General features: G+C 46.9%; 1 protein-coding gene across 12 annotated transcripts in view; it reads left to right on the forward strand.

Moving 5' to 3' along the window:
* AFF2 (ALF transcription elongation factor 2) overlaps positions 1-25,701 on the forward strand; it is a 535,022-nt gene that overhangs the window by 317,632 nt on the left and 191,689 nt on the right. For all 12 annotated transcript variants that reach the window (XM_085006501.1, XM_085006500.1, XM_085006502.1 and 9 more), the window contains one exon: positions 24,471-24,515. In XM_085006501.1, coding sequence (XP_084862627.1) covers positions 24,471-24,515 — 45 coding nt within the window. The remainder of the gene's footprint in view (positions 1-24,470; positions 24,516-25,701) is intronic.

Genomic DNA, 25,701 nt, shown 5'->3' on the forward strand with positions numbered 1-25,701 from the left:
CCATGGCTGGCAGCGTCTCACCGTGCTGTCCCTCCTGGCTTTGCCCTGCTCACCGGGGCCTGGCTGGGGGTAGCGCCTGGTCATGGCACTTCCAGGCCTTTTCCTGGCAGGAGACGGCTGGGGGAAGGTTTTCCTTCAGCCTCTAATGCTGAGCTCTTGGGTTAGGAGAAGCCACTGGGAAGGAGGGAGCTGGTAGCAGCGTTTTAAAGGAGAGGCACAACCAAGTTGGGAAGGGTGGGCCCAGCTCAGGAAGGTGTGTGTGTGTGTGTGCACGTGTGCATGAGCGTGCAGGCTGGCAGCACTCTGGCAGGGGCGCCCGTGTTTGCTGAACCCCCTTGCTGAATACCTGGAGAAGATGAACCCTTCCCAGAGAGGGACCTGGGACCAGAGTGCCTAAGTGCGTAAGGATTAGATGGCTCTCGCTGAGTGCCATTCCTTCTAATAATAAAATTAATTTGACCATTTGGAACAAGATTTAGTAATGGGCCTCATCCAAGCCTCTAAATATGCATATTCCACTTTGGAACTGTACATAATTGCTCAATTGCACCTGCAAATCATGTTGTTAGCTCACTAATTATTCAAATAGTGGGGGCAATTCCACAATTGTGTGTGTAATTGTGTTAATTGTTAATGCACTTAGGTACAGGTGCACCGTGACTAATTACACATGCAGAAGCGGCTCCCGGACAGCCCCACTGTCTCCAAGCCTGGGCCGTCCCTCTCGGAGACAGACGTAAGTGGGTGACACACACAAAGCCACAGGCCATCAGTGGGGGTCGTTCTGGCGCGGCTGTCACTTGGGAGCCGCAGCATATACATTTGGGAAACAATCGGGTCTTTGACGGAACTCAGCTGTTTATGCTTTTGCTTCCCTCGGGCTCGGCCCCCCAGCAGACAGAGGCAGGACACACGCCTACGCGCGCGCGCGCGCACACACACACACACACACACACACCGCTCCACAGACACAGTTGCAAAGTCACACACAAACTAGTTTGTGCAACTGGCCCTACTCGTCTTTTCATGGATGATTTGAGATTGGCTTCAAGTCAGGCGTATTATCAGTATCTTTCCCAGTCATCCATGCGGTTTCAGGAACCTTATTTTTTCTGAATCCAATATCCGAATATTTAGGCCATTTCTAGGGTAAGATGCAACCTGGGAGGTAAAATTTAGGTGATTTCTGAGACATTCTGATGGTTTATGTCAATAGGACCAAAATAGGGGCTCCTGCCACCTTCACGCGCTGCCTTTTCATTCCCGTCTTCATCGAGTTGAGCCTCATTTCACTTGTGTCCTGGGTGCAAGACAAGTTTTCTGTGGGTCAGGAGCCGGGCGCTTGTCTCACGCTGTGGAAGATAACAATAGCTATGCCCTCGATTTTTCAAGACCGACCTAATTTCAAATACTCCACCCACTCGTCCCCATAAGCCAGAAGTTTTCACTTTTGATGAATTGTAGTATATTTTGAAAGTCTGATCGAAATGACAGAGCCTCTTGCCAGAAAATGCACATGGGTACACACACACACATGCACAATTTTGTGTATGAATTCAGACCCCCTTAAGCCCATTCATGGATCCAAGCTTTAGCACCTAGCAAGGTTGCCCAGTTATAGAAAAGCTTGAATGAAATATGAAGGAACTCTGATTTTAGGTTTATGGTGACTGAATGAAATTGGTAAGAATTAAAATGCAAATATAGTCAACTCCCTCCCTCCCTCCCCACCCCTCTCTCCCTCTCTCTTTCCCTCTCTCTCTCTCTCTCTCTCTCTCACACACACACCCCAGAGAACTTCGAGGGGATACTTTCTACTTTTTTATTTGGAAAGATATGGTCAGCATAGCTATAGGTTTCCGTTATTGTCCCGACCATCTGTCAGTTTCATAACACAGTTGGTAAATTTAAAAATGAGTATTCACAGCCAAGTACGCATGCGATGATCTGGAGCTTGCGCGCTTGGGAGGCAGGGAAGAGAGGATGCGATTGCGGGGTGGGGTGGGGAGGGGGCGCTGGGGAGACATTTGCAGACTTGTGTAACCCGAGACCCACTGGTACCCAGGATGTGGGACTCCCAGGCTGCACGTGCCACGTGCCTGCTGTACCTCAGGCCCTTGTAGCAGTCAACATCTATTTATTGTTTGGACTTTGTGGTCTGTCAGCCTAGCTCTAAGGTACTAGCTCTCTTAGGAGGATCGTTCCATACCGTCTCTTGCTAGAAGGAAGGCAGGTCAGCTGTAAAAAATTAATTAGCGCTGGCTTGTGAGCCCAATGCCAAAAGGAACACGGACCATGCAGAAGACAAATCAGTCTGGGAGCAATAGCGGAGAACCTTTTTAGGGAGCATTGAGGTTGGGGGCAAGGGAACCCCCCGAGCATGGGCTTGATCTGCAAGAACAGGTGCTCTCTGCCGCCCTGCTGCCCAGGGAACGGGACTGGCCCCTTCATAGACAAGTCCGTGGCCCCGCAGCTGTCCGGTGGCCCACAGGGCTAATGCGAGACCTCACATCACAGGGTTGCTGTGAGGATTAAATGAGATAATCTTTGTGGGGCAGTTTGCACCGTGCCTAGCACGTATTAAGGACTTAGTCAATGTGGCTCTAATTTGTATCATTATTATCATTATTGTTGTTGCCGTTATTATTTCTATTGTTGTCCTTTTAATCTGTAACTATGGGAAATTAACCCCGCCGTGCTGTTGCCCCCACCCTCCTCCCCCAGGCACTCACTCCATCCCCCCTGCCGTTAAATATTGTTCATACCTGCCTTTTGTCATTTTCCGCAGACCACCTTGGCGCGGAGGCGTTCGGGGAGTTGTCTTATCCCACCAACTAGGCTATCTGACCGAATTAATTTGCTCAGGCTGCTGTAACGAAGTCCCACAGACCGGGAGGCTTAAATAAGAGTCCGGAGGCTGCAAGCCTGAGATCAAGGTGCGGGCAGGCTCCGAGGGAGAACCTCTTGCTCGCCTCTCTTCTCTCTGTGTCTTTGTTCAGTTTGCCTTTTGTAAGGACACCGGTCACGCTGGATCAGGGCCCACGGTCCTGCACCTGATTTTAACTTAATGATAACCCCAAGGCCCTAGGTCCTGGGGTTAGAACTTCACCATGAATTTTTTGGAGGGGTGGTTGAGGGGCACAATTCAACCCATAACGATGACCATGAATGATATGGATCGTGTCAGATAAAGTCTTTGAAGCCCCTACAGCCTTGTCGAGCGCAGTTGGAGAAGCCACGGGCCTGGTGTGGTGGAGACCACCAGGCCTGGGTTCTAATCTCACGTCTCCCTACTTGTGGGCCAGCTACCCAGTGCGAGTCTGGTTCCCTCTCCAAAGTCCTACTTCACAGGCATTATGAGCATTGGGGTGTGTGTGTGTGTGTGTGTGTGTGTGTTCCAGTACCTCCATGTACTAGAGGCTCAGTATAGGGTAGTTCTTACTCACAAAAGTTTACTGAATAAATGAATGAAAAAAATGTATGACTAAGGCCTAGCTGTCTAGTCACAACTGTTGGCCAGAATTAGGTTTTTAACTCCTTTGTTAAAGTGGTCTCTTTTGCATTGCATTTCTTGGTTTCATGCCCAGTACTTGTGTAATGGGAAAGAATCTGTGCAGTGGTTTAGAATGGTGTGAGAAGTTAGCTTTTGAACTCATTTTTTGAACAACAGTCAACACCATGGGTGTGTGTGTGTGTGTGTGTGTATGTGTGTGTGCAGTCCAAGTTGCCTCCTTGGGATGCAGTGTTTAATGTGCGGATAGGCAAAGCCAGTTTCCTTACCACCACCACCCCCCTCCGCTGGCATATGTCTATCAAATTTCATGACTGGGTGTCTTTCTGTAACAAAGAAACTTCCAGTAACAACAGTGTGTTGTAGATTGGCCACAACATCCATTAGTTGGAAAGCAGAACATCAGCGCGTGTTTTAGGACGAGGAAAGTGAAAGTTCACACAGTCATTGTTTTTCATTATCGTCTCAACTCATTAACATAGGAGTGTCAAAATCAAATCCGCATTTCCTTTTGCCTGCTTGTCTCCACATTGCAACAGTGGTTTAATGTGCATTATTTGCTAGTTGGTTGAAATAGATCAGAAAATCAGGAACACCAAAAAGCCAACCTCCTAAGCACGGATTTTTAACACGGTGTCAATTGCCGTAAATCACAGAGATACAGATACGTGGAGCTGTCATGTTGCAGGTGATTAAAAGCTGCTGAGTCTCTAATCACTACAGTGAAAAAGGTTGTCATCAATAAAGAAACTCTGGAGCTGGGGAGTCGTATTGATCTGAGCAGAGGAATTTGCAAACTCTTTTCCTCACTTATCTCGTCCTTCTGCGAATGGAACCGGCACCTTTAAAGATATTGTAGCACATTTGATGGAAGGAGAAAGTCCGTATTTTAGTGAAGGGTGCTTTGTTCGCTTTCGACTTCCCAGTCCTAATGTGAGAGCCTTCTGAGTGAGTGGCTAAATCACCCGGGTCACCTAAAAGCTCGTGTCTCTCTCCCCACCAAACAGCTTCAGAGCCTGTGGCAGCACCTTCTAGCAGGCTTAGACATCACAAGAAAAATTGTTTGGGGGGGGGGCGGGAGGGACTTTGGAGATTGTTTATCTTTTGTCAGAATTATCCACGGAGCCAGTGGCTTTCATTGTCAGCCGAAAGCGGTACAGAATTGTGTGTAAAAAGGCTCGACGGCCTGATGCAATAAAAACGGAGCGTGGGCACCGTCCTTCCATTCGATTTTCCGTGTGCAACAGTTCCACAGAGCCACGTCTCAAGCACAGGGTCTGTGCGCATCCCTGTTAATAGAAAATCTGCGCGATTGCAGGTCCCAGGGGCCCCGGCTGAGTCTCTGTGGGGCCTAAGCCAGCGCTCTCTGTGCGCAGCCGACCCACCTCCCCACTGTCCCGCCCCTGTCCTCACCCCGCTCTTCTGTATGCTTGGGTGGTCATATTTGGAAATTTCCCCAGGCCCAGTTTGTCATTCAGTCACGTTTCTCATCACATCTGAAGGAGGTTGTGCTTCGCATGGTAATGAGGCCCTCTTTGTTTCAGCGGCTGCTGCTCCCGGGACTCCCACCGGCTCCTGCGGAGTCTCCGGGCTGGGGCTGCCACGGCAGAGCGTGGAGGGCCTCTCAGACTAAATGGCTCACCTAGTACTCGTTTGGGTTTTGAGAAACGGATTTACATCTGTTTCAGGTTTTAAGCTGCTGTGTTTACTCTGGGTTTGTTTTTTTTGTTTGTTTGTTTGTTTTTGTTTTTGTTTTTTAAGCATTAAAACAATTTCTGAGCATCGGTCGCCGCCTTGCTGGTGTGGCAGGCGTGTGTTTGCCCAGATGACTGTGACCACTTACTGCATATTTACAAAGAGGCGGAACTCAGTGATGCCTACTGGAATATGTTCTAGAGAAACGACACTCCTGGAAGGCATTAATTTCTTTATGAATTTAGGAGCTGTGATGGTATATTTCCCACCAGAACTACCGAAGAATATGATTTTTCTGCCTTCTCTTGAAATGATTGTTATTTGGGTTTAAATTGCTTTGAAGTGTATCCTAAGAATACGATGCCTCTATAGAGATGCAGCCTGTCAATTTTATGAAATATGTGCACATGCCTTATCTCTGACAATTAAGAGGCTACTCCTGCGGTCCTTATCTAGACCCCGGAAAATGAGTGTGCTCTTGATGTGGTTAAGAGGCTGGTGGGTTTGAGTTTTCCGTGGCCCCATTTGTTTTCCCACGGGCTGATCATACCACCATTCTACCAGCATCTGTGTCTTCTGAATTAGGACGGAAATACTGGTTATCGCCAAAGGCGATGATTTCGCCGTAAAACTTCATGAGGCTTTAAGAATCGTAGTTATATAGACTCCTATATAATATAGGAGCCAGGATAGAGCACCGAGACAATCAGACCCCCTCATGTCATACAGAGGAGATTTTGGCCCAGAGGATGGAGGCGATTCACCAAAGACACACAGCCAGGTAAATGATGCTGGATGAAAAATGGCCCCCAGCTACCAGAATAACGAGCAAGGGATGATGGTTCAAAGGATGGATTCTGAGGCTCTCAAAAGTTGCCCTGACAAAAATGAAGGCCTGATAGTCTAGCCTCTATGGAGTGTTCTGGAAGAAAGCATAACATGCCCTCCTAAAAGGAATCATTATTTGTGGATTATTGTCAAATGACTTAGTCATATCCATTATCAGCACCAGCAGTCTATCTGGTGGCTAGTCGGAGATGAACTCCTGAGAGATCTGGAGACGACAAGAGGGCCACCATAGTCCTCCGACTTCAGCTGCAGGGTTCTTCCCATCAGCCACCCGCCTCCTCCTATGGTAAACCACACATTTCAGAAATTCCCTCTCTCACGGGTAGGGGTGGACAAGACCATTATGAGACACATTTAGTCTCCGACCAAGAGCTCTGGGAACAGCGTTGGGAAATACAAGCCTATTGATATTTTGAATTGACCAAGCAGTGGAACTGGCTGTCAAAGGCTCCGCTTGGCCATGATCAAGGTCAAAGAAGCCTTTCGAACATGATTGGACTACAAAGCCTCTTCGCTTCGCAAGCTTTGGGTGATGATAATACTGGAAAGAGTAGGTTTTCTCTGATTACAGCCACATAGCTTAAACAAACCAGTAGTGAACCCATGAGAGGGAACTTGTGAGAAGTGCAGCCTTTGAAGAATTAGGCTTTGAAATTCCCTTAAGGAGGACCCACTTTGCCGTTAGATTATCAATTGTGGGCTGATATATATTTATTCTGTATATACAGTCACATACGCATTTCACATTTGCAGAGGCAAACACTAGAGTTTCAAACACAGAAACCCACAGCAGGTCAATTAAATCTCTTTAAAACTTTCCCTCCTGAGTTCCTTGTCTTTAGTCAATAGTCTCAACACAACCTGATCTTCTAGTGTGATTTAATTTGTTCTGTAGAAAGAAAATGGCACCAAATTCTCTCATGACTATTTTAATGTTTCTCTTTGAGAGCTTATGAAATAGCTCATTGAGATACACGTTGTACTTTGTGTACATTAATTTGAAGTGATCGTACTGGCCACAGTAGTTGTGAGTGCAGAGGGATAATTGTGGTATCTTGTTTATCCTACAGAGCTGGGTATATATAGCATTATGCTCATCAGGACGATGGAAAAATTGGGCTCATTGAACTGCAACTTGTATTTTCAAGTTGAACACATGTTATATTGGCACACCAAGAGAGTTCTGCAATGTGAAAATAGTATAGCACGACTCCTGTTTTTAATAGGGAGTACAACATACCTTATTTTTTGATAATATAGTTGGGAGTCAGTCTTCTTGGTCAATGGAGAGGAACACGGGTTTGAAGTCATAGAGGCATGGTTTTCTGTCTTGGCTTTATCCCGTATGAGCTGTGTGACCTCTGGCAAATTACTTAACCTCTCTGAGCCTCATTTTCATCATTTATAAAACAGGGATAATAATCCCTACATCATAGCATTGTGATGGAGGTCAAGTGAGCGATAGGCCTGGCCCAACTGGCATTTCTGTAAACGGTAGCCATTTATGTGACCATTTTAGCACTAAAGCTGTAACAACAAAAGGCTTTATGACATGGTTTTCATTTTTGCACCTTACGATTAACTCAGTATAGTATTCAGCTGTGGAAATAATTATGTAAAATGCCAGTGCTGGGGTGCTCCGCAGGTAAGGTTCAGTGCACCTTGGGCCAGCTGCCACCAAGTGCTCCCTCTAGAGTCTGGATGGACTAGGCCTGGAGGTTGCTCTTAGGCCAGGGTTTGGATGGTGGCATATACCACCATGTGTAATTAGGGAGCCCCACTGAAACTGATCATTTCCCCTTTGTGTGGCTCTTCCATTTAAGGGCTGGGTGTTGGGACTGCATTAATGACTTTGGGTAGACAAGGGAAAGAAAAGAAGGAGACAGGAAACTGCCTAACCTTTCGGAAATACCATTCGATGTGCCAGATTTCACCTTAGAAATCAGCACCATTTGAGAAAGGAGTCAGGGATGGCTCGTTTACAGAAGTGGGGGCGTTCGCAACTGCTCCAATGCATGGCTGACCGAAATGAACAATTACTGTTATTTTCTGCACTTAAATCATAATTTCCAAAATGAGTTTATTCATCCAGCCTTCTCTTCTCAAGACTTCCAATTTACCGGCTTTGTATTCCCTCGTCTCCTCGCTTTGATTGGCTCAGTTGCTTGCACTGAACATGGTGCCGTGGAAGCCAAGGTAATGACCATGACCTATATGTCCCAGCAAAGCTCGCCGTGCTCTATGGCCAGAGAATCTAAGTAGGAGCTCCATCTAGCCTATTGCCTAACATAGCCAGCTCAAGTCAACACTGGATTCTGACGTCCTGATGATCCAGCCTTTGGCGGCGATGGTGGTGCAGGGTGGGGGCCACACACCGCCGGATGCCTGGAGGACAAGCATATCAAAAAGGTGCCAGCCTTGGCTTCCCTTTTCAGGGTCTTCTGTTCTTGCTTGGCCACTGCTCTCTCAGACATCTCAGCATCACAGTCCGAATAATCACCATGTCCTCGCGCTACTTAAACTTTTTAAAAAAGCTGCTCCATTTTAACACTGTTTTCAGAGGCAAGGTAGGGCCCAAATTCACCCCCCGCTCTGCCTCGCTCACTTCCCAGCAGAAGACAGAGGGCCCTGTGTAGCTAGACCTCTTAGATCTTCCAGTCGAAGAAGCTCAGTTAGAGCTTCTTGAGTTGCTTAATTAAATTGAAATAAATTGAATTAAATCCAGTGGAATCAGGAAATAATGAGTCCCCTGTCCTGGGAGTTATGCAAGCAGTAGTTGTATAACATGGCTACAAAAACTCGACTTTGTCAGAGTTTGCTTCCAGGCCTTCCAGTCACAGGGCTGTGTGACCTTGGGCAAATCATTTCACCTCTCTGCACTTCATTTGTCCTCATCCTTTACAATCGGCTGCATGTTAGAGGTTGGCGTGTACAGCCTCCAGGGCCCTCTCTCTGTCAAGAGTCTATCAGGAGACGAGTGTTTCCATTACTGGACAAGCGACCGAAAAGTATTCCACCGAGAATGCACCAGTAGCATTAGCTGTGCATGCGACAGATGGCGCATTTATCTTTTGAGAGTTCTTTCATTTCTTACCTGGTCCCTCTCCTCGCTGCTCTTCAGCAAATTCAGTAGATCACAGTCAGAGCTTTACTACTTTGGGCCAGAGGCCTCTGTCTACCTGTAATGGCTGTCAGGGGCAGTCCTTTTTCAGAGTGTCCGTCTTACCCTAAGTAACCAAATGTCTCAGGATGGAAGGGTTGCCCCTGTCAGCTCTGTTTGGCTGTTTCCCTGTTCCCAAAATGGAGCAGTAAAGGGGGAAGGTAAGTGGTGTTGAATGAGCAAGCGTCTTTCTTCATTGCAGCCTTGGCCTGGCACTGTCAGCTCACCTCACCACCAGTTCATGACTCCTCAAATCAATATTGACCACAGTGTTCATGGGAGGACAGTTTTCACAGCATAGCTGGTGTATTTGACGGAGGAGGTGAGCTTAATGTGCTTCATTCGCCATCTTGATCCCTCCCCATTCATGGCATATTTGTTTGCATGGCTTGTGAACCTGAAGGAAGTTCCCTCAATTGGATATAAAATTGCCAAGAAACAAAAACTAAAGGAGGAGTCAAGAATGGGAGGAGCAAGGTGCTGGCCGCTGTATTGAACTTGAGTCCTTAATGCTTAGCAACTGTGGAGGCCTGGCTGGAAGACAGAGCTGGTCTACCCATGCCAGTAGCAGGTGCTCTTCGAGCCCAGACGCTGAGTCATGATTGTGCGTGTGACGTTCCTTCAAGATGCTCCTCTTCCTCTCTTAACTTTTCAGCTTAACCTAAGCACATCGCGTTTGAGATCATCAGGTCTCATTTGAGATCATCATGGTTTGGGGCCTTGTAGGTTGATAGTCAGTTTGGAATTGGTGATAACATTATTTGCCCTATAACAGAGATACGTATCCTCGCATCTTAGAAGGAAGCCTTCATTGCAGGGCCCGAACCTGGCCTCTGAATTCCTAAGGCTTTTCTGGGCACTCTGTGAGTCCATGTCTACAGACCAGGAGTATAAAATAGCGGAAGACCCACTGGATTGGGGAGCTGCAAACCCAGGGGCTAGCCTTCACCCCTAAGTAGTCATCAAACCTCAGACAGGTCATGGGACTTCCTGAAGGCCCGGGTTATTTCATCTTCAAAATGAAGCTCCTTGTGTCTTCTTTGCCTACTGTACAGAGTTGTCATGAGGAACAGATGATAAGGGTGGGAGGTGGGGAGCAGAGAGGATATGAAAGGACTTTATAACCCAGCAAGGACGAAACTTTCGGGGAATTGTTTGTATGAGCATGTTGGTCTTCGTAGCAATAATAGCAGAAGGTATTCTTAATATCCCCTCATATAAATGGCCTCAATCCCTTTGGTTTTGATATGCCACCAAGGTGCTGTTCTTAGAGTTTTGAAATAAGGGGTTAATATCCTCACATTAAGGATTTAGGAGATCTCGCTTGGGGTTAGATTATCATTTATAGAGAAGAGAAACTGAGAATCTTGAAAATGCTAATTGGAAAGCTTATCTTGACAAAATAGATGTTGGATGCTGCTTAAAAGCCTTGTAGCACCCTGATAAGGTGTCACGCTTTCCTTTCAAGCACAGACTGTAAAACAAAGGCAAAACATTGAGAAATTACGGAAATGTATTTTAGACGTATACCTAAGTGCTCAGCTAGATCATTTCGAGATGAGTGTGATCATAATAAAGTTTTATTTACAGCACGCCCTCAGCCCAGAGTCTTTTGGGTCCCCAACTATATGCACACCAAGTCTTAGGGATTGCATCGTTTGAATTGGCCTATTATTTTAGATTTTAAAAGTCCCTCTTTATGGTAATCTGCTTGAATGAAGAGAGACCTTCAAACTGATTCTAAAGAGCTTCGAATAACACTTTATAGTGTAATATATATTGGTGAGTTTATTTATCTTGTGCTGGGAGCTTTTATAGATTCCAGCTATATATCTTTGCCACACATCTTGTTTTTTGTGCTCCTGGCCTCCGGGAGAATAAATGGAAGTTGTGGAGTCTGTGAAGGCCACTGGAGGGAATTTCCCCCATCTCCTAATATATCAGTGTCTCTTCGTGTCTGTTTCTGATGGGGTCCCACAGCAGGTCAACATCCTTAGGTAAAGAAAGGCTTCCTAAGAGTGAGCAGCAGTCATTGGAGGTAAATTAATGAAAGCCGGTGACTGCTGGTCTCTTTAACAAGAAGGAATTCTTGCTGCCAACATTTTAGAAACCACTGGAAGTGGTCTCCATTGGAAACCAGGTTTCGACTTTCTGCCCTGGGCTGCCAAAAGTATTGCAGTAGAAAATGCGAAAGTAAGTTGAACTTTGAATTATAATTTCAATGACTGTCTAGTGAAATGGATTCATGCTCTGGCACTGCACCTTTGAGGCTTTGGGTTGATTCGCCTAAGATAAAAATCTGTCTGGTCTGACAGTTGAAAAGGTCGCAAGCGCACTTGATGTCTGGTGGTCTCAGTCCATTCCCAAATCTTGATTAAAAATGGAAGATTTAGGAACTATTATGGGATTTTTCAAAAATCTTTTCAAACGGAGCCGTTTCCACATGCTTTGGCTTCAAGCATATGGACTTAGCCAAATATAGATTATATTTTCACTACCATTTAGCAAGAACTTCTAACTCAATGAGGAGCCCTCACGTGATTGGGGTACTTTGTCACTGTGGGCTCCCCGATGTGAAAAATGGAACCGTCCACATTTTAATGTTTCCACTGAAGCCTGCTTCCATTTGGAAATTATTTGCTGGGATGGCTTGACATTTTGTACTTCTATAGATCATGCAGGCGCTGTACCTGTGAAATTGATAGCCTTTCATTCTCAGTTGGAGACTTCTTTTAATTAGAGATGAGCTGGTGAACACAAGCTGCAGTTTTGAAGTTAATTTGCTTTGGACTATAGATTGCTAGACTCGTTTTAACAGATTGGAGTTGTTTTAGAGACTATATCCTAGGCCAACCCCTTGGTCTTACAGCTAAGAGAAACTGTGACTTGCCCAAAGTCCTACGGTGCCTATTTGAATCTTTTCTCTTATTCAAAGTTAAGGTCAAGTCTCACTTCCCTGCCTGACCACCCCAGAGCCATGGACTGTTTTCTCTTCTGTGACTTCCTATCACCGTTTTCTCTTCTGCGACTTCTATCACAGTTATCGTGTTCCTGTTGTACAGTTATTACATCTGTCTTTGAAAAGTAGTGTCACTACAGTCTGGGATTTCTAGGAGAGTCGTGATTTGAAATAATGGCTTTCGTTCTCCCCATATTAGATGGTCTGGACATTCCCAGGTTTGGCCATCCAAGTCAGGTCATCCACAAATTAAAATCCTCCTTCTGCCCCTGTGCCTGATGCAAGGATCATTAAATATGTGCTGATGCTTGTACTGTCATTACTCATTTTTTGGTATATAGGTCCTGTCTGCTCCTATCTCAAGTGTATGTTCCCTCTGAACATTTATTCCTTATCATCTACTGAATTTCCCATAATGCTTAGGGTGCTGTCCTGTGCTTGGAGGGGGGGGGTGCAGTGTATATTCTCCATTTGGGACAATTATCCTAACTTGAACCGATTTTCCAAGCACCAGGTTTGGAAATAGCCCAACACATTGATTCTGGTCAGGAGTGTGGTTATTTCACTGAATGTATTTTATTTGGATCGGCAAGGTATTGTCATTGCACCTGGAACTGTAAACACTTGCCCGGTGTCTGTTTCCTCCGCCCACTTTCACAGCTAAAAGTGATCAGTCCCTGGTTTTCATGTGGCGGTGAGACAGGCTAGCATCATTGGTGTCCCGCATATGCTGTTCATGTTCATGGGCATAAACCATTCGACTTCATAAACCACAGGGAACCATGCATCGCTCCCTCTCTGGTCTTGCTCGAGACACTCCACAGAGCAGGCCCACACTTAATGTCACAGACCCATTCTTTATGACACGGTGTCAGGGGTCTGTGTTTGCAGAGTGATTTTCTGGAAACGTGCCATGCCCTTCCATGAGCCAAGCGTTTCAGAGCGTCCCATAAATGCCGAGTAGAAGGGGCCTTGGGGCCATCTCTCAAGCTAACTGGAGATACTAAGTCAGGCCCAGCGCAACTTTAAGAAACAGGAACTTCTTGTATTTGTTCTATTGATTTTCCTGCCAACAAAAAAAAGTGTAACAAATTGTGGTGTTTTCAAATAAAAGCATCAGGAATGAACTCCAGTTTTTGAGAGCGATTTCCTGGACACGCACGCTGGTGCATTTGGGGGAAGACTGGATGCAGCAGGAGATAGGCAACCACGCCAGGTCGGTAAGGGCCAGGGTCGTGGATCATTATCTGCCGTCGAACAGCGCGGTGATTTTGCCAGCTCTCCATATCCTCAAATATGACGCCCTCTTCATGGTGATCAGACTGTCACTCTGACACAGTTTACTTACCAGGAGACCAGTGCGAGATTGTGACCCAGAGATGGAGGCTGTCTTTCAACTCATTTGAATCACAAACAGGATGGACAACCTATAGATCCTCTGGAATATTTTTCAAGCAAAATCAGGCACCTACATTGACCTCCTATTTACATTTCTTTGAGAAGAAAAAAAAATCACATAAAAGCTATCAAGAAACACATTTCACAGCAGGCAAATTAATTGGTTTTACAGTATTTGAATGGAGGGTTTGTCAAATAAAACATGCCGTGACAGTTAATAGTGTCATTTAGAGCCAGAAAATTATTGGCTTATTTGTTATTGGATAAAAGGAAGGCAAACATTTTGTATTAGGAAGTTTTAATGTGTTTAAAATCCTCATTAGGGATTAATGGACATGCTTGCTTAGCATAGCGCCTCATTAATTTGAGGCTAAACAGTTACTTCTGTGTTTCAATCTCAGTGTTGTTTCTTAACTTTTTTTTTTTTACTTCTCTTTAATTAGATCTTGCATTTGAGTTTGGTCTCTCCACCATTGGAGATGTAGAATTAATTAATGAGATTTATAAATCTAATGGAAGTGAGTTATTCTTAGCTATCGTTTCATTTTAGTGAGCAGTTAAACCACATGCAAGTGGGCGCGGATCTGAGAGATTTCAGAAGTAGAGAAAAAAAAATGTGAACTTCCCTGAATATATTTAGTAGTGTCACTTGGCATTAATAGATAAAAGTGTTTTAATTAGAGTTATAAATAATAGGGGAGCTGGCAAGGATTCAGTTCCCACGCACGGGGCTTGTTCTCTCAGAGCGTCACTGTCAGAGAGAGCAATTGTAGGTCTGTTTCTGTGGCATCGCAGTGTCATCCACTGGCAATTAAGACAATCCTAAGTGCAGGATTTAGGGAGTCAAGAAGGCGCCAAGTTCGTTAGAGGTTAGTCTGAAAGTGGAGCCACTTTCTATCAAAGTGCATTCTGTTGTCACGTTTTTATTGAGGACACGCATGGGTACAATGTATAAAGTCTGCTTCACTTAACGTTGCTGTAAGGAAGATTTAGCTAGAGGAAAACCAAACTGAAACGGGGTTTCTCATTTTAAAGCAGACATTTAAATCATTAGCTGTGTGCCTACAAGAAGACTGAAGGAGTTTCTTTAGGGTGAGGGATTGTGACTCTCAAGGAAAGACCTTTCTTTTCTAAAAGATTGTCAGAAAATGCGAGCCACAGATACATATTTAAAAACTTCTCTTATAAGTGGGGTCGCAGCACTTCCTTGAAGACCCCATAATACGCCCGTGGCAATGTCCTCAGAAGCTACCAGAAAAGCCTGAACCCCCGCTCAGTTTTTCTCCCCTGGTGAGGAAATCGTTGCATCCTTGGAAACCACAAATGCTTAGAAGAACTTGCCAATCCAAGCTGAATTATAAAAGAGAATCGTATTTGAAAACGTTTCCTGCTAACAATCACACAGCAAATGTGTAAAACGTTTACTTAAAGACAAAATGTTTAAAGGATGGAGAACAGCTCTTCCTTAAACAATTTGGAAACTCCTTCCGATGTGAAATGGGAGTGCGCTCTCGCCGGAGGATCTGGGTTAATCGAGGTCTCTACTTCCCCAGGGCCAAGTGGAATTCATTCAGCCCCTGGAGAGATCCTCTAGCCCCGGGGCCGTCTTTGGCCCGGGGCGTAATTTCCTCTGGCCTTCTGGGTAATATGAGGAGGCTCACCACGGTGGGATCCCAGAAAATCATTACTCCTGCTCCTGGGCTCTCTGCTTGTTCCGTTCAGAGTGAAGCCCCTTATAGATTAGAGCAGTTGGAGAACTGTGAACTGTGGTTAATTAGCTCATCAGCGCCGGAAAGTGCCGTGGCTAATAGTGGGGGCAGAGGGTCACCCCCTTCGAAATCGCCAGCGCTCCTCGGCCTCTAATTCTCTCCTCTCCCCGCCCCCCACCTTGCCTCCTGCCTTTCACTCCGGGCTTATGCAGCATCTCCTTCCGCGTTTCCCCCGAGGGCGAGCTCTTTCCCTCCCTCGTACATTGCCAGATCATTCCATTACGCTTTCCTAGCATACTCCTGCTCCTCCTTCCAAGAACCACCCCCGTTCTCCACTGATGACCTTGCCACGTACTTCATAGAGAAAAATGGAAAAATAGACAAGTGCCTCCTTGTCGCCTCGTCTTTAATTTCTCCAGCCCAACTGCTTATGTACCTGTCCCTCCTGTGACAATGGAAGAAGTGTCCCGAAGTGTCCCTGCGCCTCTTTCGGGCCAGCCTCTCCAGCTGTGTCCTGATCTGTTCTCTCCTCAAGGACTTCGCTTTTGCAATCATCCACCTTTTTCTTTTGCGAGACCTTTTCCCTCGCCACTCTTACACCCACGGGCATGTAAATAAGCCTGAACGTCATCCCTCTGAGCAAACAGAGGAGAGCCTTGGCCCATCGCCGCTTCCCATTACCCCATGTCTCTGCTCCCCGTCCCTGTAGGAATGGTCTGTATCCTTTCTGCATCTGCTTCTCCTATTCTTTCCTCAGTGCACGCTGGTCAGGTTCACGTCCAGTGAGACAGCTCTGCCCAAGGTTGCCAATGGCCTAGATCATGCCAAACCTAATGGCCGGTTCTGCATCCTACTGAATGGCGGCTTTCTCCTTGAAGCACTTTCTTCTCCAGGCTTCTGGGGCACGGTGCTTGCCTGATTTTCCACCTGCCCCCCAGCCACTCCTGAGAATTCTTGGGAGGCCTCGGAATCCATGATGTGTGATAGATAACATGCTGTGCTATTCAGAAATGTGGACTCCTCACAAAAGAGACTGTAAATGGTTGGTTTTTGGTTCAGTTTCATCTTAGGATGACTAAAGTGGGAAACAAATGCTGACGGTGAAGCCTGTAGGACATGTATGCCACATGTTGTATATGGCTTGTCGCAGAAGAGCCGTCTGCTTACTCGTGTTTGTGTCGGCTAGTCAAAAAATTATTTTGCATTTTCCATGCATTTAAAAACCATCAGCAGGAGAAGAGGAACTGTCCCTGGGAGTTGAGAATTAGTGCCAGTGAGAAGATCGTGCATGTGTAGGAGACAGAGAGTTGAAGTTGAGATGCGGATTACCTCCTGGAGCAAAATACATGCTTTTCGCCGTTGAGTGTTCTGTTTGCTGTGGGTTTGTCATAAACGGCTTGGATTATGTTAAGATATGTTCCCTCTATACCCACTTCGGTAAGAGTTTTGATCATGAATGGATGTTGGGCTTTGTCAAATGCTTTGTCTGCGTCTATTGAGATGATCATGTGGTTTTTGACTTTTCTTTTGTGAATGTGGTGTATGCCGTTGATTGATTGGCATGTGCTGAACCACGCAATAGCACAGAACAAAATAGAAGGTGAATGAAGTCATACAATCCAAAAGGTGCCTGAGAAGATGGTCTTGTCTGGCAGCCGGTCCAAGGTGAAGGTGCTGTTATCTTGTGGCAAAATGGGAAATAGAAGACCAATGGTTTGTGTGAAAGCGTTTGATGGCAGCATGGCTCTACTGTCATGTATTGGGAAGACACTGTACCTGTTTTAGAGATTATACCCTTCCTACCTTTTGCCTTTTGTTTGTGTAATGTCCTCTTGGGATGAAAAATTGGTGGTGTTCTGGAGATCTCCTTTGGGTTTGGTACTGTTACGTGAAATACAAAACACTGGGAATTTGTGATTGATTCCCAGTGCACCACTGTGTCAACTGGACAGTGAGGAAGTGCATCATCCCAAGTCAAACATCTAATTAGTGGCAGCGCTTGAACATGGAGCTGCTTCCTGGCTGTCGGGATGGTTTTCTGTTCACGACTTTAAGACCATGTTACCTGAAAGTGAGATCACTGCTAGGCAACCGTTTCCTTGTACTGTGAGGGTTTGCTCTGATCCGGGAGCAGTCAGAAGCCTAAGAAAATGCTACCAACCCTAATACCTACTCTTTAGTTGACAAAATTTAAAAGTGAATTTGCTTCCTGTGACATCTTTTTTTATATATATTTCGATCACACACGGTAGCCTTCTTAACAGTGGCAAAGGACAGGGTTCCGAAATGGCCTTACTTCACTTTGTACCTCTGTATTGTTACAGTGTCCTCTTTTGCTAAAGAGATGATGGGCTGCGCACCAGCTAGGCATTCGTGTTCATGGAGGTGAAGTCAGTAGGACTTGAGTGGAATCAGGATTTTCATCTTAAATGGCCCTTGGTTTCAGTGCGAGGGCCTGGACCGGACAGAGGTGGGTGTCCTGCGGGTCCTGAGGAGTCATGTGCAGGCCTAGACATTTCACAAGGAAGGGACCAGGGCCGGAAGGTCTCTGGGCTGCAGGGCAGGCACTGGGCGCGGACAGAGGGCTGAGACGAGCACAGGCACGGAGGCACAAGCCAGTTGGGTCAGAGTCTGTGAGGCTGGCCGGGAGAAGGAGGAGGATGCGGCTTGCGCAAGAGCAGCAGAATTAGGGAGTCTAGGCGAGGAGCCTGGAGCAGGTGGGAGGAGGGGCCCTGTCCCCGCAGACCCCGGCCTGCAGAGACAGCACAGCTCAGGCACAGCTCAGGCACGGGTATGGGCAGGAGCAGCAGCTGCGGCAGCCAGAACGACCTCGCTGCCCAGCTCAGGGGACCAGAGGCAGAGCGTCCTGAGGGAATTGGGGCCAGGCAGCCAGGCGCTTCCAGATAGGCTCTTAATTTCTTGGGGTAATCGGTCTAGATGTGTACCTTCTTTTTCTTTAAGACTATAACCCCCCTCCCGGTTTATAGCTCGCTCTTCTATAGAAACTAGTTATTAGACCAAATAAATGAACAGTGAGCTAATGGCTATTCAGAGCCCACTGAATTAAGTACTCTTCACTTCAAATTCCATCTGCCATTAGGTACTCTCAGCTGATGATGGGCCTTTCTGCATATGCATTCCGCCCTTGCCCGAACCTAATGTAATCAGCGGAGAGCTGGCCTCATAATGAAGCGCATCGCCCACCCTTCCCCTCCCCCACCTGCCCACCCCCACTCCTCCTTCACTCTCTGTTGTCTTCCCCCCTCGAGTCCCATCTCCAGCCTCCTTTGTCACCTTCCCCGAGAGCCACCAGATGGAGCAGCAGCCTGAGACTCCCCATACACCGGGCCCCTGCGTAGGATTTCATAATTAGCGACATTCACAAGATGTCGTGGGGGCCAGTTGACCAGGCAACTAAACTTTCGACTCAGGGGTCCCAAGGCTCAGGGTGCTGACACCTTTCCAAGGGCCTTAAAGGGAACTTGGAGTGGAAGGTGTTGATGGAGCCCTCGGATGCACCCACTGTCAGGCTAAGGGACTTTTATCTGCCTCGCTTCATCGCAGCCCCATGATAACCCTCGAAGTGGAGTTTTTATGCCCCTTGTGGAGACAGAGAAACAGAAGCTCAGGGAAGTTCGGGTGTCTTGCTCTAGTTCACCAAGCAAGTTAAGAATCAGAGCTGGGGTTAAAATCCAAGTCTGTCCAGCTTCAAAGCCCCTAGAAAATACTGTCATGTATCTCCTTTATTTGCTCAGATTCACAAAACGTGATCACTGCCTCTTCCCTTTTCATTTTAGTTTGAGTTCCATGTAAGGCTCTGGACAAAGGGTCACTTTCTGAACTTGGCTTAAAACGGTAAATTCCTTTGATCTCCACGCTCTGCTTTGTGTTGCTTCTTTTCTTGTTTTACATGGAGCGACGCCCTTAAAAAATTGGCCAGAAGCAGTATTTTAAACACCAACTCCTTGGCCACTGAGGACTTTGGCTGTATTAAGATAAAATGGGAGGAGGAGCCGGTTGGCTGGCTGTCCCATGTCGGCGTTGTGAAATCATTTCTGTTTTGATTAAAGTTACATCACCTGAGGATTTCTGTCTGCAGGTTGGGTCGCATTAACTGCTTTCCATTTAACCACAGACTCGTGAATACAATCCAGAAAAGAGACACAGGTAAAGGTGAGATAGGAAGCAAGGGCCAGAAAGACCTTAAGGTGAGCTGGGCCGGCTGTTTTCCAGCTTGGAAAACTGGGACTCCCTGGTTGGAGGATTAAACATTTTAAAAGGACAGGAAGCTCATTTGGTAGTCCAGTATCTAACCTGAGTTTTCATTTTAGTCGGAAAGCCGTGACAGCAGACCTCTGCCCCGTCAATCAGTCATGGGGACGAGTGTAGGGATTTGTTAATGAAAATACAAATGGGATTAGTTTGGAAGCTGCTGTTGGGGTCAGCTGTGGATATTGTTTCACTGGGCCCAGAGCATGGAGTTGACTGCTGGTGATGTGTCACTCATTGTCACTTGTACTCGTTGGGAGAACCCACGCATTCATTGGCAATTAAAGTTGCGGTTTTTGAGTTGTACTGGGCTAAGTCTTTGTCAAGGTGGAATATGCCTAGAATAGTGGGCTTTGATTCCCAGGTTTTGTGGGACAACCTGAGGGTGATTTTAGGAAGAGAAGTGACCTCTTTTTCCTCGCAGCTCCTTAATAATAACGTACTCAGAGACATGCACCGCGCTCCCCGGGGTTAACCATCTGAGGATCACGATTCTTTTAATGTTTTACATTAATCTTCATGTTTTCCATTAGTCTCTCAATGCCACAATCAGGCTATTTTTGATATCTTGTATAACCCTAATCGCCAAGAAGTATGCTCCAAACTGATTAATTCCAGGATGATTAAAACATCCTATGCAATTCATTTATTGTTGCTGCAGTTAATTGAATATTTGATGATTTAAAGGTACCCTGATTATTTCCAAAGATATGTCTTTATCACCAGGCAGATGATGCGTGCGTGGTCTCTCTGTGGCTCCATGGGGTGGCACCTGCCCGACGTGCGCCTGCCTCCCCCGGCCCTTGGAGGACCGCATCCATCGGCGCCCAGCATGAGAGGGTCGTGTGGGGCCAGGAGTGAGAGCACAGCCTCCCCTGGGCGGCGTGCAGCTTGCTTTCTGCTCCCGGAGGAGGGGGCGGAGAGGGGGATACACAGAAGGACGCCGCGGCTCTGAGTGGCTAACTTGCGCTTTGTGGACTATCTGAATACTCGAGAGTGGATTGAAAGGGAGGCGAAGGTGGCTCGGGAATTGAGCGGCGGCTTGGCAACTCGTCGGGCGGCAGTTCTAATCCCAGGGTCACCACTAGTTCTCCTCCTGGCTCCTGTCACACCTGTCCGAGTGACTCCTCCACGAGCCCTGCGAGAGGAAGGGGCGTGAGAGGGAGACAGACGGACAGAGAGCCAGAGAGAGCCCCTGGGCAGCCGGGGCCGAGCCCCAGCCTCAGCCCAGCCTCCCTCCGGAGCGCAGAGTGACCCGGGCGCCACTCCGCAGGGGGGTCCGAGCCTGAAGTGGCTTCAGGTGGCCCCGCCACTTCTCAGCCATGTCAGATCCTTGGCCTCTCACCCCCTTGTGGGGTGAGGACTACGGTGGGGACCTCGGCTGGGAGCTGCTGTCGGACATGGCTCTGTCCGTGAACGCGGTAGGTACCCGCTCCCTGACACGGGATCAGACCCCCTGTTCTGTATTGTCTGTTTCCCCTGTAAATGTTTGTCTCCCCCAGTTTGCGTGGAGTCTTGAAGGCAGAAATTATGTTGTCTTCAGCGTCTTTAAATCCTCCCCTTGGCACCATCCTGAGCACAGTGTGAGCTCAATCAGGATTTGTTGTCTAAAGAAATAAATGGGAGAACTGATGAATAGGCGGACGGGCGAGTGAATACGATCCTATTACCCTTGTCACGACTACCTTACAATGTCTGTCCCAGTGGGTCTCTAATTGTTTGTTTTCCCGTCCCATCTAGACATTTTAACTCCCAGAGAAAGAGGCCACGTCTGATAGCTCTTTGTGTCCCCAGCCCCCACCTCGCCTAGCACTGTTCTAGGCACAGAGGAAATGCTTGCTGTTTAATTCAAAAGCACTTGCAGGGGGAAAAAAAAAAAAAAGAGAACACTTGCGGCTCAAATTAGCTGTCTTGCGGTGAAAAGAGTGGTGGGGCAGGGCTAGGGGAGTGTGTCCATATCAATACTAGATCCCAGTCTTTTCTAAAAAAAGAAAAAGAAAACCTGAACACTCGGCGTGGATGCACATTTGTTTGACTGCCCGTGTCTGCAGAGCTCCTTCCCATCCTGAGTGCTACTCACCCCCAGAAGTCCTTATTGGATGCACAGCAAAGCCCCAGCACCCACAACTCTTTCTCTTTTGACAGAATTTCCCCATAAGGAACTGGATATTTATAAAACCAGGTGTAGTGCTGATATTTGCAGTCGGCAAGAGTGAGTCAGATCTTACCTTGAGCAGACGAGCAGCCTGGGCTTCGTAATAATGCAGGAAGGAGACCAGCAGGACAGGGGCTAATAACCCGACGCACTGTGCGGGGCTTTGCAGGTTACAAAGCAGGTTCACGTCCCATTATGTCCTTTGCTGCTCACAGAAACCCTGAGAGACTTGAAAGGAGAAGGTATTATTATTATTACTGTTATCTTATTTTGCTCGATTTTATTTTATAGTTGGGCAAACTGGAACTCAGAGGGGGAAGGTTATCAAGTCCTGTTCCCAAGTTGTAGGGCCAGGCCTCCCACCCAACTCTTTAGAGTCATAGACAGGTGTTCTTGGCTGTGTCTGAGTGTTGCTGATATTTCTTCCTACTTTTATTTCAAGATGAACATTTGTGTGTTTGTGTGCCAAAAGGAATACAAAAGACCTTTTCATGAGAGCGGACCACATACGTTTTGCCCAGGTAGCCCACGCTGATATAATGTGACAATACGGAAGATTTAAGCCTTTGCTGTAATCGCTTTGACCTTTGTGTTTGCGGAAGGTAGACGTTAAGAGTTCAACAACTGTCTTAGGAAATATAGTTACTAGAGCACTGAGCAATGGAATGAGATTTGATTTGCTGGTAAGAACCATCAGTTGAGTTCTGTGGTCCTGTAATATGTTAGACCAGCCTCTCCTAGTGCATGTTCTGCAAACACTCATTCTGTGGAATGGCAATAATAGTTAATTGGGAAAAAAAAAAAAAAAGAAAACCCAACACCCAACAATTCAATAGTTAAGAAATTTGGGGACCTGCTGCATTAAAGCAGTGAGATAGGTGTCTCCGAGCCTTTAATTTGCATCAACGATTGCCGAGAGGAGGTGGGTGGCAGCATTTCCCACACTTCTTTGGACACAGAACCTTTCATGTTGCAGACCTAGAGGCCAGGGGATGGCCTCTTTTGTAGTACTTAGCATGGTTGCAATCATCCATTAACTGTGTAATTCTTCATCCTGAGTCTACACACTCCATGAGGGAGGAAACTGGGTTTCCTTTTGCTTCTTCCTGTTGTATCTTTGCTGGGCGCAAGCCTGGAGGCACAGTCCCCAGCCTTCAAAAACTAGTTGGTGAGTGACTGACTGAATGAGGGACCTATGCCAGACCAAACCACCTGTGGTTCCCTATCATGAACCTGTATTGAAGGTTCTTTACATCTCCCTACCCCAGTCGACTTTCTCAGCCATTCCTTCTCCTGTTCTTTCCACTCGGTACTAATTATTGTTCCTGGAAGGGTGACTATATAATTTATCATCCAAACCAGGACACTTTTGAAGGTGGAAGTGGACATTATCAGTAAGGACACCAGAATAACTGGAACCAGACTGGATAACCCAGACTGGATGGCCCCCTCATTATTGGTGCCTCATTCTCCCCACTAAGGATTCTGTGCTCCTCGAAGCAGGGATCTTTGACATGGAAAAGGTATTCAATACGTATGGACTGACATTAACGTATTGCAGTAGTGACTGTAGCGCCAGTGGAAGATGGCCCGAGGACTCTAGCAGGTATTTGTTAAGACCGAGGTGAGCTGGCACCATGTTCTGTTGCCCATTTCCCCAAATATAGTTGTCTTTGTACTTCAATCTAGCAAAATAACTAGGGGATGAGGACTTAACTGCCCTTGCAAGAGACCCGGAACACAGAGCCTCTGTGGCAATGCCGTCTGTACAGAATGAAAGAGACCAAGTGTTCTCCCTGCTACAACTGGGGGGCAGTGGGAAGTGAGAGTGACCCCATGGCAATCCTGCAGAGAGTTAGGAGGGTTTGGGGAATGCCCGTACCTGCTCAGGGGATGACACGGTGCCTAGTAGGTCTTCCTCCAGCTGCCGTTTCGCTTGGGTGTTTCCTGTCTGGCTTTTACTTACTGTGGATCCCCTGGAGGCAAGGGCGGGCATGTGCCAGGCAGGGAGTAGATCCTCAGCACCCTTCTGCTAGTTGCTTGAATTTTGATTGATTAGGAAGGTGTCACACTGAGAAGGAAAGCTCAGGGGATTCACGCCGTATGTCTGTGAGTTTGTGTGCGCCATGGCAAAGCGTGGGATTGACATAGGAGGTTCGGCCTCAGTGTTTTGGATAAGACTTGTAGGCATCTCATTGAACTCCTAGGTTAAAAGAGCACTTAATTTAATCACAGAAGGGTTTCATATAGGCCTCAGGTTTTGAGTATCTGCGACAGGGGAGGATGGCTCTACGCCCCATAGGAAAGCAGTGACAGAACCAAGCTCTCTCTCTGTACCTTGCACTATGGTCTTATGATATCACTACGGTAAAACGAGATTGGCCATTTGCAGATACTTACTGCTTTGTATTTAGTAGGGGAAAAATACACATCTGTAGCTATATTTCCTTTATTTTTTCTTTATAGGGCCGCACCTGCAGCATATAGAAGCTCCCAGGCTGGGGGGTCAAATCAGAGCTGCAGCCCGCCGCCTATGCCACAGTGCAGGGCAATGCCGGATCCTTAACCCACGGAGCGAGGCCAGGGTTTGAACCCACATCCTCATGGATACTAGTCGGGTTCCTTACCTCTGAACCACAAAGGGAATGCCTATATTTACTTTCTTTACATTTTTCCCCTACAGAGTAAAATACTATAAATCTGCTTTTCTGAGAATAACCAGGTTGTACTTCATTTTCTCTTTTTTTTTTTTACCTTTGTTTTAGGTAAGCCTTCCCAGTGATCCAAGCTGTGTTGAAGAAATCTTGCGGGTGAGTTGAAACCTTTATTTCTGTGCCTTTTAATAATGAAGCAACTTACCTGCCTAAGCTGTGTAAAGTACTGAGTCTTCTGTTTCCGGGAGTATCATGCTGGGGAACCCTTGCGTTCCATTCTGCTTACACGTCCTTTCTCATCTCTTACCTCATCTTCCCGCTCTCTCATCAAGCTAGTCTCCTGGTCTCACCAAGCTTCTGTCCCATTCTCGCATCCTTCTGGATCTTTCTTCGGCGGTCTCAATGGAGACTCCCCCCCCCCCCATTCATGCATCCTCACTCTTGGCCCTTCTGCTCTGTGGGATCTCAAGTCAGCTTCACTGCTGCCTCCAGCTACACTGTTCATGGAACGTGGTGATGGAGATGGTGGCCCGTGATGAGGGGATGAGATGTGGGAGGGTGGAGGGGAGGAGCGGAGGAGCCACTTGAGAACCGTGGCAAGTACTGGGAAGTGTCACTGATGGGAGGGACTTGGCACATGAGACTGGCCTGGAGGTGGCACGGAGCTGCAAATGGTGGCAATGACCACTCCCAAAGGAGATGATTAAACACGGAAAGGAAAAACCAAAGCTACGGCAGAAAAACGTATCTCCTCTCTCTGGCTGTTGGCATCCCAAGGCGATATGGTGTATGAAGAGTAAGAGTTAGGGGAGTGAGTTCAAGTCCCGGCTCTACCATTCGTCACTTCGGCGGTTTAGACAGATCACTTCATCTTTCTGAGTTTCCCTTCCTTGTCTGTGAAAGAGGCAGTGATCCTGTCCGAACTCCCCGATAAGCTGCCAAGAAGTATATAAATGCTCACTATTGTGGTACATGCTCAGCATGGCGAGGAGAAAACCATGCAGGTTTTCCACTGGGGAAAGAAGATCGCTGTGCCAGTGAAAATTCTGCATCCCCTTTCCTCACCAAAGTCACCCCAACTCCCCAGACACTCCCCCTGGTCAGTGCCTTCTCAGCCATCCAGTGTTGGAAGCAAACTCTGTGAAAATGCAAAACAAAGGCGTAACAAAGAGCAGAAACACTTTCCCAGTGAGTTGACCAGCCATCTGATTCCCTGCTGTGAGGGTTCCTGCACCTCTTTCAGCCGAAGAACATTGTTATTGACTCTTAAAGAGAGGAGTCCAAGCCCTCTGATCTGAATTAGGGGTGTACTAGTGCTTTTGTAAGAGAAGAGCCCAGGAGC

Source organism: Sus scrofa, chromosome X (assembly GCF_054392235.1).
Source record: "Sus scrofa isolate SSC_HxYL_T2T_F1_AM1 chromosome X, Sscrofa_HxYL_maternal_Yorkshire_Landrace_v2.0, whole genome shotgun sequence".
In the NCBI taxonomy this organism is placed as follows: Eukaryota; Metazoa; Chordata; class Mammalia; order Artiodactyla; family Suidae; genus Sus; species Sus scrofa.